We start from the raw sequence: 15,542 nt of genomic DNA on the forward strand, positions 1-15,542 counted from the left end.
GTTAGGAAGGCCCAGAGGGTGAAGGGAGGAGAGGCCAACAGGTAGAGGGCCCTGTGGGTGGAGAGTGGAGGGCTTCTCTCCCATGCACCCGGCTCACCCGCCTGACCTTGGTCAGTGCCACAGCCCATTCGGACCAGATGTGAGGGCTTCCCCCTGAGACTCTCAGAAGCCAAGCACTATGTGGGAGGCCTTGGCCCGCAGCCACTGTATTTTTAGATGACCTTATTTCTTAGCCTCTTTGGGCAGCCCCAAAGGCTCTCCTAACCCTGCTCCATCTTGGGGGGCACCTGGGCATGGCTTCTCATCTCTCTGGGCACCCCCTGTTATAAGCAAAGTCATCCCTACAGCCACCGGAGACCCCAAGCTTTGAAAGATTTTGCTGACAAACCTGCCTATTATTCATGATAATTCCCACTTCACAGAGGAACAAGGGGAACACAGGTACCAACCTCCCAACAATGAGGTGTCATCTGTTGGCCTCAGACCCTGAGCTGGGCCCTCTGTGACCCCTCAAGTCCTCAGATCAGGCTCCTCTGCCCCTAGATGAGGAAACAGAGGTGGGGCAGCTGACCCCACCTCCAGGTCAGCCCAGGAGCCGTGGGGAGGACTAACGTGCGTTCTAGCTCCAGAGCCTTCCGCTTGTCTGTCCTGGGCTGTCATGTGACACGACCAACATGGGCTTTCTGAGTGGACAGTCTGTGGAGCCAGCACCTCACTCCTGCCCCCACAGGCCCATCCCTTCCGGCTTGACCCTCCCAAACAATGCAGACAGAGGCTAAAAATACCCTGTGTGTCCACGTGGCCACCAGCCCAGCCTGCCCCACCCAGCCTCTAGTCCCCTCTCAGCGGCAGGCAGACTGGCTGGCCATCTGTGTTCTCAGCAGGAGGGTCCAGGACCAACTGAGGTAGGACTGGGGGGCACTCTAGAGGGGTCATAGGCAGAGAGAGGTGGGGCTAGGGCAGGACTAGTGGAAAACTTTGGAGACCTCCACACGCAGAGGCCAGCCAGGCTCCTGGGTGGGCTGAGGGCTTAGCAGACACAGTTTCTCCAGTGTCCTTGCTAGAGAGGTAGGCAGGAGGGCGGCTGGACCACTCCTCAGACTGCAGCCAGGGCCACAGCAGCCAGTCACCAGCCTGAGACAGGCCTTGGCCCCTCACTGCTCTGCCTGCTCACCTTTCCTCGTTCCCAGCCTAGGTAGGCCCTGAGGTAAGCGGGCTGGGAGCTCACACCTGCCAGCCCCATCCTGGCCACCACAGCAGCTGGCCAAGAGAACACAGTGACTGGAATGCGAGGCTCAGGGAAGCCCCACCCACCCACACAGGCTGCTGGAATCTCCTATCATCCCAGGAGGGCACAGCCACCCTCACCTGGGCCAGAGCACCTTCTTGGGAGGGGCCAGCAGGGTAGACACTCAACCAGAGATACATGGGTGTCCAGGCTGCTGGCCTCCTGAGCTGTCCTGCCCCCAGGGGTCCTGGGAGGTCCTGAGAGGGCTCCTGGGATGGGATTAGATGAGTGGGTGAGTCGGGAGGTGGAGGCGCCTCAAGCTCCTGCCACCCTGCACCTGCATCCTGGCTGTAGCTCCCGGTTCTCTGGGTGGGACTTTGTGGTTGTGATCCCTGATTCCGTAGCATTTTATCCCGTTCCCCGCGTGGCCCGATGGCTCTGTGTAGCGCCCCCTAGTGGTCTCTGCTCCGCAGGCCTTTGCACAGACTTTATCTTGGTCATTATCATCTGAGAGTAAAAGGCCAAAAGTATATAAATAAACAGGCACATATTTAAATAATCCCAGAAGTGGATTTGTTGATTCAAAAGATATGAGCAGTGAAATGCAAATTCACCCTCCAGAAAGCTGCCTTTGGCTGTTTGTCTTTAGCACCTGCACCCAGCCAGGAGTAATGTGGAGGTGCAGAGCCTGGGTCCTCAAGCCTGGCTCTGAGTTCATTCCAGAGGCACCACTTCACAGCTGTGTGATCTTGGGCATGTAGCTCAAGCCTTCTGTGCCTCAGTTTCCCCAGCTGCAAAAGGGGCAATGATTGCACCCTCTGCCCTGATTAACACACAGGTAAGGCTTAGGGCAGCCTGTCACGTGGGGTGCCATGGGAGCAAGAGGTACCAGAGTGAGGACGGTGCCTGGAGCCTTTTACCAGAGGCCCAGAGAGGCCTGTGGCTGGGCCAAGGTCACCCAGCAAGGTCACAGCAGAGAAATGGAGAGAATCAGTGAAGCAAGAACCATCTCAAACGTGTCCCCCCAACAGCCCAGCAATGTTGGATCCAGGACAGTGGATGCTTCTTGGGAGTTGGGGTGCCCCTGCAGTCCCATGTTCTTGGGCCTGCTCTTCAGGTCTGAGTTCCCTTGCTGGCCCTGTTCTGCTCTGACTGCCAGGCTGTGGATGGGTCTTCCAGGTCTCCCACCCTACCTGAGCCTCGGCTTCCTCATTGTCAGAGGGAAGGACACTTGCGCCTGCCTCTCAGGGTCACAAGCTGGGTTTGTGAGAGATGGTGGGAGAAGGCAACTGCCACGCTCGTTTTGAGAATGACAGGAACAAAGGAACAATTGGCAGGCAGTGGAGCAGGACTGCAGTGTGTGTCTGAGACCCTGCCCCTCACCTGGCCTGCTTTCTTCTCTCCCCAGGCACTGCCTGGCTCTGAGCACTTGTTCCTTGTGAGTGGGTGGGTGGCCAAGGGCACTCGCCAGCACCAGCACCATGGTGCGGAATGTGGACGACCTGGATTTCCAGCTGCCCTCGCATGCCCAGGACATGCTGGACGGCCTGCAGCGGCTGCGGTCTCAGCCCAAGCTGGCCGACGTCACACTGCTGGTGGGTGGCCGGGAGCTGCCCTGCCACCGCAGCCTCCTGGCCCTGAGCAGCCCCTACTTCCATGCCATGTTTGCGGGCGACTTTGCTGAGAGCTTCTCTGCACGCGTGGAGCTGCGGGACGTGGAGCCGGCTGTGGTGGGGCAGCTAGTGGACTTCGTGTACACGGGCCGGCTGACCATCACGCAGAACAATGTGGAGGCGCTGATACGCACGGCTACACGCCTGCACTTCCCCGCCGTGCAGAAGGTCTGTGGCCGCTACCTGCAGCAGCAACTGGACGCTGCCAACTGCCTGGGCATCTGCGAGTTCGGGGAGCAGCAGGGGCTGCTGGGTGTGGCTGCCAAGGCCTGGGCCTTCCTGCGGGAGAACTTTGAAGCTGTGGCACGTGAGGACGAGTTCCTGCAGCTGCCTCAGGACCGGCTGGCCATCTGTCTTGCCAGCGACCTGCTGCAGGTGCAGCCAGAGCAGAGCCGGCTGCGAGCCCTGCTGCGTTGGGTGCGTCATGACCCACAAGTTCGGGCCGCCCACCTGCCTGAACTGTTGGGCCTGGTGCACCTGGACGCCATGCCTGGGTCCTGTGTGCAGGAGCTGCTGGCCACAGAGCCACTGATCCAGGAGTCGGAGGCTTGCCGGGCGGCGCTGGCCCAGGGCCATGGTGGGGTGAGTGAGGGGCTGGGGGCTTCCACCCTGGGAAGCAGAAAGAAGAGCCCAGAGACCCGTGGGGTGGGTTTCCCAAGGTCCCCTAACCTTGATGTCCCTTAACCTCGTGATGCTCCCTGCCTTGGGCCAGTTACCTGTGAGGGTGTCACCATTCACCCAACAAGTACAGACTGTGCCCTGTGTGTGCCACACCCTGGACACAAGGGGAAAGGGAACCTAGAAATGATGAGATTTGTCCCCTGTCCTAAACAAGCCCAGTGAGTACAAACCTGGAAAAAGACCCACGGAGGGATGGGAGCTTAGGGGAGGTATGTCAGTCAGCAGCCGCTCAGGCACTAATGGTGTGCAACTTCCTGTTTGTGCTGGCGGTGGACCTGGCAGGCAGGGCAGGGCCTGGGGAAGTGACAGGCCCGGGTGTGGCTGAGACAAGGAGCTGATGGGTCAGTCAGCTGCCGGGCAGCCTTACTCCAGGGATTCCTTTGCAGCTGAGTCTGGGGACGAAGCTGTGACTCAGGGTGGTAGTTCCCAGGCCAAGGGTGGAGTGCGTGGTGGGCAGAGTCCAGCCCTGGCTCTGGCCAGTCACCATGGGCTAGCCTTGGGCTGGAGCTGGACGTGGGTTATCTTATAATTGCTGGTGGTGGGAGATCCAGGCATTTCATGAGAGGGAACAGGGTGGCAGTGGGGACCCCAAGGTCCTGGGCTGGCTACTTACTGACCATCCCACGTACAGCATTCTAGCGTTTCCTGCCAGGCCAGGCCATCCTAGTGCTGCCTGCTACAGGCTGGTCAGGGACACAGGGAGGCTTTTGTGGGACACTGGGGACAGGTTTTAGGGACAGGGTCTGGGGCTCAGCCCCCAGAGCAACACACAGGCACACGTATGTGCACACACCTATGCCCACTCACACATGCTGAGGCTCACATGTGCTGAGGTTCACACGTGTTCAGGCCCTCCTGGCCTGCATGTGGGTGTTGGCACAGTGGGACCCTCGTGGGCCTTGGGCACAGGGAGGCCCCACCCCACTGCTTTGACCCCAGCCCTGGCCCTACAGGTGCTGCCAGCCCCCCCGCAGAAGCTGCAGGAGGTCCTGGTGGTGGTGGGTGGGCGGGCGCTGGAGGAGGACGAGGTGGATGAGGAGCCCACTCCCCACCCTGGGAACTTCGCCTTCTATAACACCAAGGCCAGTGAGTACCCTCCACCCCAGGTAGGAACTGCTGTGCCCACCTTGCAGGTGGAGTGAGGGAGGGGCAAGGGGCACAGGGGAGCTGCCTGAGTGCCCTGCCCCCCGGATGTGCCTCACCTAGGGGCCACAGCGGAGGGCAGGGGGTATCTGCTGATGTCACTGGGGTCTTTTTCAGGTGCTAGGGCTCTGCTGTCCAGACTACACTGCGTGGGTGGGTGGCCTGGGTGGCCTGGCCAGGGCTTCCTCTTAGTGCCTTGGCCCTGTGTGCCTGGAGGGGGGACCTGATCTTGAGGGGAGGATAGGGGCCTATGGGGATGAGGCAGCCTAGGGGAGAGCTCAGGGTCTGGGTCAGGTCAAATGGGGTTCTAGTTCCGGCCCTTGAGCAGGTAGGTCACTTCACCTCAGTTTCCTCATCTGTGAAATGGGCTCCTGGTGCCTCCTTCCACAGCTCCACCCTAAAAGGGCCCTGTGAGCACAGAGACCAGGCCTCCTATCTGGAGGGAAGGAGGATGAGGGGCCCGCAGGGGCTCTGAGGCCCTGGGACCTCTGCAGAAAGGGTCAGCTGGTGTTCTGGGGCGACCGGCAGGTCGCCAGCCATCTCCACGGCGTCAATGGCATCGTCAGTAGCTGGCAGGCTCCAGGAAGCCCAAGGCCGGCTGTCGCAGTCAGGGGCTGACGAGAGGGGATTTGGGGCTGACGTCAGAAGGGAGCAGCTGTCCCTCCGACCCAGCCGGGGGGGCCGGGGGTGAGGGGGCACAGTGGCAGGAAGGGCCTGCTGACTGTAGGCAACTCCCACCCTGGGGTGACAGAGATATGAGTCAAGGAGACACTCACTGCTCCCAGGGAGGCCCAGAATTCTCTATGTCACGAATACTGGTAAAGTCTCCCCAGGGGACACCCCCAAGTCATGGGTCTCTCCCTCAAACACTCAAAATGTGCCCATTTATAGGAATTGAACATTCACTGTCTCATTTAGATTTTTCCAAAGCATTTTCTTATCTCTTGTTTCATTTTTTCCCATACAGTTCCATGAGGCAGGCCTGACTCTGTCCCTTATGTTAATAGTGACAATATCTCTAACAGCCATCACTGTTGAGTAGTAACTGTGCCAGACACATGCTGTCTTGTGAAGTCTCCACACCTCCCTGGGAATTACCCCCATTCTACAGGAGAGGAAACTGAGGCTGGGGCAGGAGAACTCTGCTTGCTGCAAGTCCTGTGTCTAATGCCCACACACCCCTGGCTGCTGAGGGGCAGAGGGTGCTCAGGATGGATGAATGAATGAATGGGGAGTGGTGAATGAACGGGGTTTGTGTTATAACCAATAGGTGTCACCTACAGATCAGACCACTTAACCTGTTCCCAATCAGACCCAGGGGCTGAATGGTTCATTCAGGGTCAGACCGTGCCCTTTAAGGCCTGGGCTGCCTCTTACCACCCCTGGGTACAAGTCTCGGTGCCAGGCTCTGAGGGGCAATGTATGGGGAGTGTCATGAGACCAGACACCCAGAGCCTACTCTGACCCCGCCCCTGGGTGTCGCCCCGCCTCTGCCACCCCCTGAGTCCCATCCCTGTCTTTCCCCACTGGGAGGGAGACATTTCTGCACCAAATGAGTGGAAGAGGCACCCGGGGAGGGCTGTGGAGGGCCAGGGAGGGGAGGGCCACAGCAAGAACCAGGCACCCTGACCCCTCCACCTCTCCTCTCCTGCCAGAGAAGTGGATGGCACTCCCAGACTTCCCTGACTACCACAAGTGGGGCTTCTCCCTGGCAGCCCTGAACAACAACATCTATGTCACAGGTGGGTAAGTTGGAGGAACCTTCAGAGACACCACGCAGACCATCAAAACCAATCCCCCACTTAGCAGGATCCCTGACACTCAGTCAAGGCTCTTCCTGGCCTTTCATGAGGTAAAAACAAGGGGAATATAGAAGCCTCAGGGCCACGTGTGCGTGGAGCAGCACTCCACTGCCCAGCATGGCCCCAGGCCGGCCCTTCTGTGCTCTGTAGTCAGGGCCTCCCCAGAAGGATATTCATGATGGGGGTATCACTCTGTTCTTCATATCTTAAAGCTGGAGCTCTTTATAAGATGTAGGTGGGGGAAATTTCCATTGATGGAGATTTGAAACCACTGACCTGACCTCCTTGTTTATGGGGGACGGAGGGACCTGTCCAAAATCACACAGCTAGACTGTGCCACCCACAGGGGTCCTAGCTGGGCTTACCACATCCGTGACCGTGGTCCACCCATGGGGTCCCACCCCAGATTCCCCAGCTTACCCCATCCAACACCATGGCCTAGCACGAAAGGGAGGCGCCAGAGTTGGTCTGCAGTCCAACCATGGACAGAATCTCTCCCACAGGTGGCTCTCGGGGCACCAAGACAGACACTTGGTCCACTACCCAGGCCTGGTGCTTCCCGCTGAAGGAGGCTGCCTGGAAGCCTGTGGCGCCCATGCTGAAGGCCCGCACCAACCATGCCAGCACTGCGCTCAACGGGGAGATCTACACCATTGGCGGTGAGGCCACCGTCTCCTCCCTGCCCTGGGCGGGTCTGAGCCTCATCCCTGCAGCACCAGAAGTGGGGGCCTGTGCCAGCCTGAGAGACCACAGCAGGGCAGCTCCCATTCTGGGCTCCCCAGGGTTCCCAGCCAGGTGGGCCTTCAGGACACATGGCCTGGGTGTCCTCAATGGCCAGCTCCCAGTGCTGCTGATGTACCCCAGGGACAGCAACACGGATGACACTTCAGTCCCCAGAAGGAGGCCTGGCAGAGGCTGCTGGTTGGAGCTGGACACCCATCCCAGGACCTGGCCCAGCCCTCTGCTCAGGCTCACGGGGCAGCCTCCAGGAAGAAGGGCTCATAGTGGCCCCCTTGCTATTATTTTTATTCCCACCAAAGCCCAGCCTGAGCATGAGGGTCGCCGTGTCCCCTGGCATCCTGGAACTATAGCAGGGAGTCACCCCTGGAACCTATCTGGTTAGAGGAATGTTGAAAAATGAGATGCATGTAGGCCCAAAGCTCTGCAATGACAAACTGGCTCAGAGGCCACTCCTAATGCCCAGTAGTCTCACCAGCCTCTCTCCTCTTAATGGCCGCCCTGTTCGGAGCCAGAGAGCAGGAAGCACAGTTCCTGGTCCAGGGCATTCTGAAGTCCCCAGGTTGTCACAGAGACCAAGGCCAGCTCGCATGAGACCAGGACATGGCCTCCTTCCCTGTGACAGCCCCCTCACTATTGACCTCTACTGAGAAACTTACAGGACTGCCTCCAGCTCCAGGAGCTGACATCTTGCAACCCACCCCTCCCAGGACTGACTCCCCCCATTCTAGTTTAAAACCCCCAGGAAATGACTCCCATCCTGTGAGAGGCCTGGGGGCAGCTTCCTGAGGCTCCTGCCGGCACCTTCCCAATGTGCCCACCCCAGCCTCAGTGAAACGGGGACACTTCCCAAGGCTGTGGCCTCCTGTACTTGTCCACTTGGTCTCCTGGGCCCTGAGTCTCCAGGAACTGCTCCCTGTCCCTAGTGCCTGACCACCCCTCTCAGCCCAGACACCCCCACAGGCACCACCCTGGACATGGTGGAGGTGGAGAGCTATGACCCCTACACGGACAGCTGGATGCCGGCCAGCCCTGCCCTCAAGTATGTCAGCAACTTCTCCGCCGCTGGCTGCCGGGGCCGGCTCTACCTGGTGGGCTCCAGCGCCTGCAAGTATAACACGCTAGCCCTGCAGTGCTACAGCCCTGTCACAGGTGGGACAGAGGTGGCTGCAAGCCCTTAAAGACTACGGTTCACCCCAGAAAGGATGAGGGTGGGGGCTTCTGAGGACAGGTGGGCCAAAGGGTGGGACAAGCAGCCACAGCCTTTCACAACCTGTGAGAGGTGGAGGGACAAGGGAGGAAGGCAAGGAGGGAGGTGTCAGGGCGAGGGTGTGGTTTCCACAGTCACAGCCCCTCACAGCCTAGAGGCCAGCGGCACCTCTGCCCTCTGCAGTCTCTGGTATACAGCTGGGTACCCAGTGGCCCCGTGACAAGGAAGCCCACGTCCTGGAAGCTGCCTGGCGGCTTTGTCCACATGGAATGGCCTCATGGGCCAAGAGCAATGACCCCTGATGTCTAGGGGTCTGTGGCTGAGCTCAGACTCTGGCCTCTGCCCGCTCTGAGCTCAGCAGCCCCAGTCCTGGTCTCTAATCTTGTTTCTCACTGTGGACAGAGGAGATGCCAGCAGGGCCCATTCTGCTGTGGGGTGTGGGGACCCCACAAGAGACCAACTAGGTCCAGGGTCTGCTTGGGGCCCACCTGGCTACCAGACCTGAGGAGGCAGCGCAGAGAGGAGGCAATGGCACTCCTGTTTCATTCGGGGGATGAGGGACACCTAAGCCAAAGCCCTCTTCTGGGGGTGAGATTCCTGTGGGACCTCTGCATCCTCCACAGGCCACCCCCGCCCGTGGTGCAGCCATGTGAGGAGGTGGCCGTCCCCTCCTCTCCCCGAGGCAGAGCGAGGTTGAGTGAGAGGCAGGGCGTGCACACAGCACCAGCCCCCAGCCCCAAGGGCTCCCATTTTACAGACAAGTTCACTGAGACTCAGAGAGGTGCCTTGCCCTCAGTGCCTCTAAACAGAGGAGCACATTCGGGTTACCCTGGTGAAGGTGGCCCCAGTGCCTTTGTCCCCTGCAGATGCGTGGAGCGTGATCGCCTCACCCTTCTTGCCCAAGTACCTGTCCTCGCCACGCTGCGCTGCACTGCACGGGGCGCTCTACCTCATTGGCGACAACACCAAGAAGGTCTACGTGTACGACCCTGGGGCCAACCTGTGGCAAAAGGTGGGCCTCACCTGCCTCCCAGCACCCCTCCCCCAGGGCTATCCCGATGTGGCAAAGAGCAGGCCTAGGAACACAGTGGGTGGGTACCTGCAAGTGGCCTGCAGGGCAGGGGAAGGCAAAGGCCCTGGCTTTCTCCCCAGGACACAGAGCAATGACAGTGCCGGGCCAGAGCCCCTAAGGATGGGAGAAACGAGGACAGTGGGAGAAGGATGCCCATGGACTGCTGGTCACCACCAAGGCTCTGTTCCCCATATGCCCATCTCCCTGTCCTCCCTCTCAGAGAGCAAAACCAAGCTCAGACAGTAGGTGCCTCAGGGACCAAGGAGGAGGCAGTCTCCCGGCCCAGGGCGGATGAGGTCCTGAGCTGGGGTGAGGCGGGAGCAGCCAGTGCCTGGGCTCCCTACCACTCCACTCCCTGCACCCCTCATAGGAGACAGACTCAGCCCCCAGCTGGGTGGCTTAGGCCACTGCCTCAAGATCCTCAATCCCAGGCTGGGCACAGTGGCTCACGGCTATAATCCTAGCACTCTGAGAGGCCAAAGCGAGTGGACTGCTTGAGCTCAGGAGCTCAAGACCAGCCTGAGCAAGAGGAAGACCTGTCTACAAAATATAGGGAAAAAAACTAGCTGGGTGTTACAGCAGGTGAGGCAGCTGCTCAGGAGGCTGAGGCAAGAGGATCGCTCAAGAGTTTGAAGTTGCTGTGATCTCCAATGACACTATGGCACTCTACTCAGGGCAACAGAGCGAGCCTCTGTTTAAAAAAAAAAAAAAAAGATCCTCAGTTCCTTTCCTGCAGCACCCTGGGAGGCTGTACTGGCAACTGGGTGACAGCAGGGTCCCTGCAATCCTGCTGCCCACAGCTGTCCCTTGGCGTCAGCACTCAGCTGCCCCACGGCCCCCATTACAGTGATGAAACAGGTGCAGGTTAGGCACTGCCAGGCCAGTTCCCCTGTGCCCTCCCAGCTGGGCCACAGCCGGACCTCTCCCAGGCCCAAGCTACTGTCCTAGCTGGGACCTGCACCACAAGGACCCCACTTTGCCCTCTCTGGGCCTGAGGGTGGGGGCAGCCACTCATTTCTGTCTTTGTCTGGAGGCCACACCCTACCGCCCACCCACACTCTTCCTAAAGTGCCCAAGTCTCTCTCCAGCCTCTGGAAAGCTGCTGCCCTCAGGCCCCAGCCCATCTCCAGGGCACTTCCAAGGCCATAGGCCAGGACAAGGGATTCAGTGTGGAGCTAGAGGTCCCCTGGTGATACTCCCCGCCACCATGTGTCTGTTGGGGCTGAGCCACACCTGTCTCCTCCACCAACCACCATGAAGCTGGGAGGCAGCTCAGGCTCAGGCCTCAGGTCCCTATGACTCTGAGGGGCTGAAAACACCATCCTGTGGGGCAGGGGTTGTAGAGGAAACTGTGGGTCTCCCCCAGGAGTAGTTGGGTGTCCAACGTTTTTTCTTCTCTGCCATACATTGAAAGAATGAGAGTTGTCTGGGCCACACATTAAATACACAAAGACTAATGAAAGCTGATGAGCAAGAAAAAGTCTGTGCATACTTTTTGAGATATCCAACTCCACAGATAAGCAAAACAATTCCTCAAATAATCTCATGCGGCCTGCGGGCTGTAGGTCAGACACCTCCCTTTAGCACTAAAGGTAGGACCTGACAAGCTGCAGGGGCCTAGGGATGACCCCTCAGTCAGAGCCCTGGGGCTTTGGGTGGGACATTGAGTGGGCAGCTGGCCATGGTCTCTGCCTGTCCCTGCCCTGCCTGGACATTGACCACCGGCCATCCACAGGTGCAGTCCCTGCACAGCCTGCACGAGAATGGCGCACTGGTACCACTGGGTGATGCGCTGTATGTGACAGGCGGCCGCTGGCAGGGCATGGATGGCGACTACCACGTGGACCTGGAGGTCTATGACGCAGTGCAGGACTCTTGGACCCACCACGGTGCCCTGCCGCGCCTCTGGCTCTACCACGGGGCCTCTGCCATCTTCCTGGACATCTCCAAGTGGACCCAGCCCTTCAACCCTTCCCAGGAGCACTGAGCCAGGGGGCGCTCCCGGAGAGCAGTCCCCACAGCAGCTCCCTGCCACCCTGTGGCCAACTTTTATTCTGCTTGTTTGTTCCCACGGAGCTGCCACCCCCTCTAGGCTGGACTCCGGTCATGAGGGTCATCAGACGACACAGCTCAGTGCACACAGCTTTGGTCTCTGGAGCCGCCACACCAAGCTCTGAGCTGTGTAGTCATAGGGCCTGAGTGCTGGACACCTGCATAATGGGGACAAGAAGCCCTGATGCCCTTGGGTTGCTAAACCCTCAGAGAAAGGAGCCAAGGCCCAGACAGCCTCTCAGTGCTCGCCCTCTCCCGGCACCAGCTGTCCCTGCCTCTGGGCCCAACCGGTGGCTTTCAGAGCAGTTGCACACGTGATGGGGAACAAGGAGGGATCCAGGAAGCTGACCTTGTGGGGATGGAAGGGTCCTGGGATGGGGTTAGCACAAGGCCACCTGGATGATCCCCTCCAGGCTGAGTGTCACAGCACATGGGGCTGTCGGGTGGGCCCGGGGCTGTCCCCACACCCAGCCTCTGCATGTCTGCCTTGAGCTTCTGCTTCTAGGGACAAAGAAGGCCCCACCCATCTCTTCTGTACCAGCCATCCCATCAGCAGGGCAGCCCCCACCAAGGCAGCAGGAGAGGGTGCTCTCTAACAGGATTTCCTCTGTTTCTTGGGGGTGATTTTCATCAAAACAAAGGTTCTTCATGAGATGAAGTTCCCACTGGGTGAGGCCTAAGGTGTCTGCAGGGACTTTCTGGGTGAGGCTGTGGGCTGGCTGGTGGCTTGCTCTCAGCAGCCTCCTGAGAAAGGGCAGTGGGTATCATCTGCCAGGCCTTCCTGCCAGCACATGGTGTGACTGAGTGTGGCTCAGGCCCCCACAGAGCCCCCCATGTCTGACTGGGGTCCCACATGGACATGGCATCCAAGCTATTTCTCATTGTGAAGAGGCGTCCACCTTTGTAACCAAGGAAACAGCAAAGGCCTCTCTTTGGGTGCTGAGTGCCATGTTCCTGCTGTCACAGGCTCCATCAGAGGACACAGGGCTGAGGTCAGGAGAGGGGATTCATGCTGGTGCCAGCCCTGGTAGTGACGCTGAGAGGCCATGGGTAGGTCCCGTCTCCCTCTGGATGTGGGTCTCCTCTCCTGGGCAGGCCCACGGCTCCTTCTGGTACCTCACTGGGAGTCAGAGGCTTGGGGTACTCCACTGGGTGTCGGGGGCTCGGGTGTCCCTGGGCTCCGAGGACAGGAGTCTCTGGTCCTTCCTGCTTCTGTGGGTCCCAACCCACTTTGCCCCCAGACCTGCCCTCTCATGCCCCTTTTTTGTGGGACAATTGAGTCGACCCCCTTGAGCCCAGACAGAGAGGGGCCTCAGAGTGCTCCCAAAGGAATCAGAGCCCCGACCTGAGGCCAACTGTGTTGGCTTGTGGGTTGGGGAACCAGGTGAGGGTTTCTGGGGCCCTAGACCGTTTCCACATGGACGTCCCTGAAATGTTTTCTAGATAGTTATCAATAAAGAAAAAAAAATAAATAAATAAAAATAAAAGCAAAGACTTGGAATGTCAAAATAGGCTTGTTTTGATCACCAACAGCTGAAAGGGCAGTGTGCTAGAGGAAGGCTGCTCTCTGCTCCTGCACAGCCTGATGGGGTGGGGCACATGCCCCTCCAGGGCCTGGTGTAAGCTTCTACAACTTGGCTGATCAGCTGACCTGTCCCATTCAGGGGCCTGTTGTTATCTTTCAGGGTTAATTGGATAATTGTAAATAATTAAGGAGAATTTAATAAAGGACCATCTCTAAGCCATGGGCAGGTTGAAGGGACCTAGCAAGAATGGGGACCTGGCACTACCCTGTGCCCCTGGAGAAGGAGAGGGCCAGATGCAGGCTCTGGGCTCCGGAGAGCTGCCACGGGCAGCGGCCTCTGGTAAGGGGCAGCCTCTACCACTATGATCAGTCAGGGAGGAAGGACCAGAACAGACCCTCCCCCTCCTTCCCACCCCAGCCTTCTGCTAGTGCTGGCCAAACCTCAACAGAGTCCAGAGGGAGGAAGGGATGGATGGGCCATAGAGGATACCCCATGGGGCAGATGGCAGGCAGTGAAGGTGGCCAGACACCAGAACAGCAGGCGGGAGACTCAGGCACACTACTCAAACACTCAAGAGCTTCTCTTTTTTTTTTTTTGCAGTTTTTGGCCAGGGCTGGGTTTGAACCCACCACCTCTGGCATATGGGGCTAGTGCTTTACCCCTTTGAGCCACAGGTGCCACCCTCAAGAGCTTCTTGTAGAAAATAGACACTATGTTATTCATCAACTGAGGAATGCCTTGGGGCAGCCAAGGCATCTTCCATCAAAGTCCCCAGGAAAACAAGTAGCCATTAGCAGGCTTGGGGCTAATATGGGCTTCTAGAAAGGGAACGAATAGCCTTGGAACATGCATCCCCAACTCTCAGTCCCACTGGGCTGTGGGGGACGAAAACACTCTCCTAGCCCCAACGTGTGCCTCTGGGTAAGCCAAGGGCCCTCAGACGACCCCAGCCTTCAGGAAGCACCTGGTACCCTCAGAGCCAGACCCAGCACAGCCATCTCAGGCTGGGATCCATCCGGTTGGTCCCCAGGTGAGCTGGGGTACAGGGGTGCTTTGGCCACTTCTGCTGGACTTGGGTTTTCCCCACATCTCTCAGACAAGACCCTTTATTATGATTATGGATCTTCCCAGTTCTAGGTGGGGACAGTGATTGCTGAAAGCAGGATGCTGGCACTCTCACATAGCTATAAGTAAAGGGACTGGTCACTGGACAGTCCTCTGGAGGGGTGGCACAGCCTCCATGTACCAGGCAGGCTGTCTGCTCTCACCTTTGATCTCCAGGGCGGTGTAGCCACTCAGCCTAGAGCACGGCTCCTGCCGCTGTGTGTGCGGCTGATGCCTCTGGGTCCCAGGTACACGGGGTGGGGGGTGCGGGGAAAGTCAGGCATAAAGTTGATTAATGGAAGAATTAAGCAGACTGTGACAAGAATATTCATGGGGGAAGTAATTCCTGTTTGGAACAGATACCCCCAGAGCCAAGGTAATTTCCTCAAAGTTAAAAGACTGCCCCACAGTTTTGACATCAGGGACTGGGGTTATTCTGATCCCAATCACATCTAAGAATATGGCTCATTCTCTCTGCATCCTCACCAGCATCTGCTGTCTTTGGAGGAGATGGATAAATTCACACCTAACAGTTTCTGGTTGAAGGGCACACTTATAACTTTGATTTAATATATACAAAAGGAAACTATGTAACCAAAACATGTGCACCCCTATAATACTCTTTAAAAACAAAAATGTGATTCTTGGCAGAACGGCAAACAACACCACCGGTATCTACCTTCTTGCTTTAATCAGCAGAAAATCAGCTGAGAGTCCCTATAGATGGAAGTGGCTTGAGATGGCTTGAGTGCCTGCCCCAGTACATGCAGCCCGCAAAGGAACTGAGTAGTGTTATCTGAGTTGAATTGAATCTGTGGGTTTCTAAGAGCTAGTGACTTCAAGTTGTAGGGGCCAGACTGGGACATGGTTTTGTTTGGTGGCTCCATGATGACCATGGGCCAATCCCAAGGTCTGAACTTCAGTTTCCTCACCTGTACAACGGGGATAATGATTTGAGAACTGGATGATGTCATGAGCTTAGCCGGCTCTGTAAACAGCAAAGGCTGTTGGCATGTCCGTTTGGAGGCCACATAACAAGCTGACTTCAGGGGCCCGCTGTTCTGAGGGTGAAGGAGCTTTTATTCCCATGATTTCATCCACAAGAGCCCTTTCTTTGGAGGAGAGAGGAGTGGGAACAGCTTGACTGCACCAGGCTGCTGGGAAGCTGGGCCCAGGCTGTGACATGAGGGCCCAGGAATGAGGATTAGATTTCAGGCAGGAGTGAGGGCACATGGGGGAGGCTTCCAGATCTGTCTGTCCTTCCACCCTAATTCTCCACCTCAGCCCAGAGGCCAGACCTGCTTCTAAACTGC

The 15,542-nt window shown here is 58.1% G+C and overlaps 1 protein-coding gene across 3 annotated transcripts; it reads left to right on the forward strand.

Annotated features, from left to right (window-relative positions):
- Positions 1-814: 814 nt before the first annotated feature.
- KLHL30 (kelch like family member 30) lies at positions 815-13,053 on the forward strand. 3 transcript variants are annotated; one of them, XM_053598177.1, is made up of 8 exons: positions 815-905; positions 2,637-3,483; positions 4,536-4,668; positions 6,381-6,467; positions 7,031-7,186; positions 8,229-8,417; positions 9,342-9,487; positions 11,283-13,053. In XM_053598177.1, exons 2-8 carry the CDS (start codon positions 2,710-2,712, stop codon positions 11,532-11,534), a joined length of 1,737 nt encoding a protein of 578 aa, XP_053454152.1. In that variant the 5' UTR covers positions 815-905; positions 2,637-2,709; the 3' UTR covers positions 11,535-13,053. The 3 variants fall into 3 exon arrangements, with proteins under 3 accessions (XP_053454152.1, XP_053454154.1, XP_053454153.1); XM_053598179.1 differs by lacking the exon at positions 11,283-13,053 and adding an exon at positions 9,628-10,851; XM_053598178.1 differs by lacking the exon at positions 815-905 and adding an exon at positions 939-1,207.
- The last annotated feature ends 2,489 nt before the right edge of the window (positions 13,054-15,542 follow it).

Source organism: Nycticebus coucang, chromosome 7 (assembly GCF_027406575.1).
Source record: "Nycticebus coucang isolate mNycCou1 chromosome 7, mNycCou1.pri, whole genome shotgun sequence".
NCBI classification, from domain to species: Eukaryota; Metazoa; Chordata; class Mammalia; order Primates; family Lorisidae; genus Nycticebus; species Nycticebus coucang.

Coding starts and splice junctions, on each gene's coding strand:
- KLHL30 (XM_053598177.1), top strand. CDS start 2,710: ATGGTGCGGAATGTGGACGACCTGGATTTCCAGCTGCCCTCGCATGCC. Junction 4,669..6,380: donor CTTCTATAACACCAAGGCCA/GTGAGTACCCTC, acceptor CTCTCCTGCCAG/AGAAGTGGATGGCACTCCCA. Junction 6,468..7,030: donor CAACAACATCTATGTCACAG/GTGGGTAAGTTG, acceptor TCTCTCCCACAG/GTGGCTCTCGGGGCACCAAG.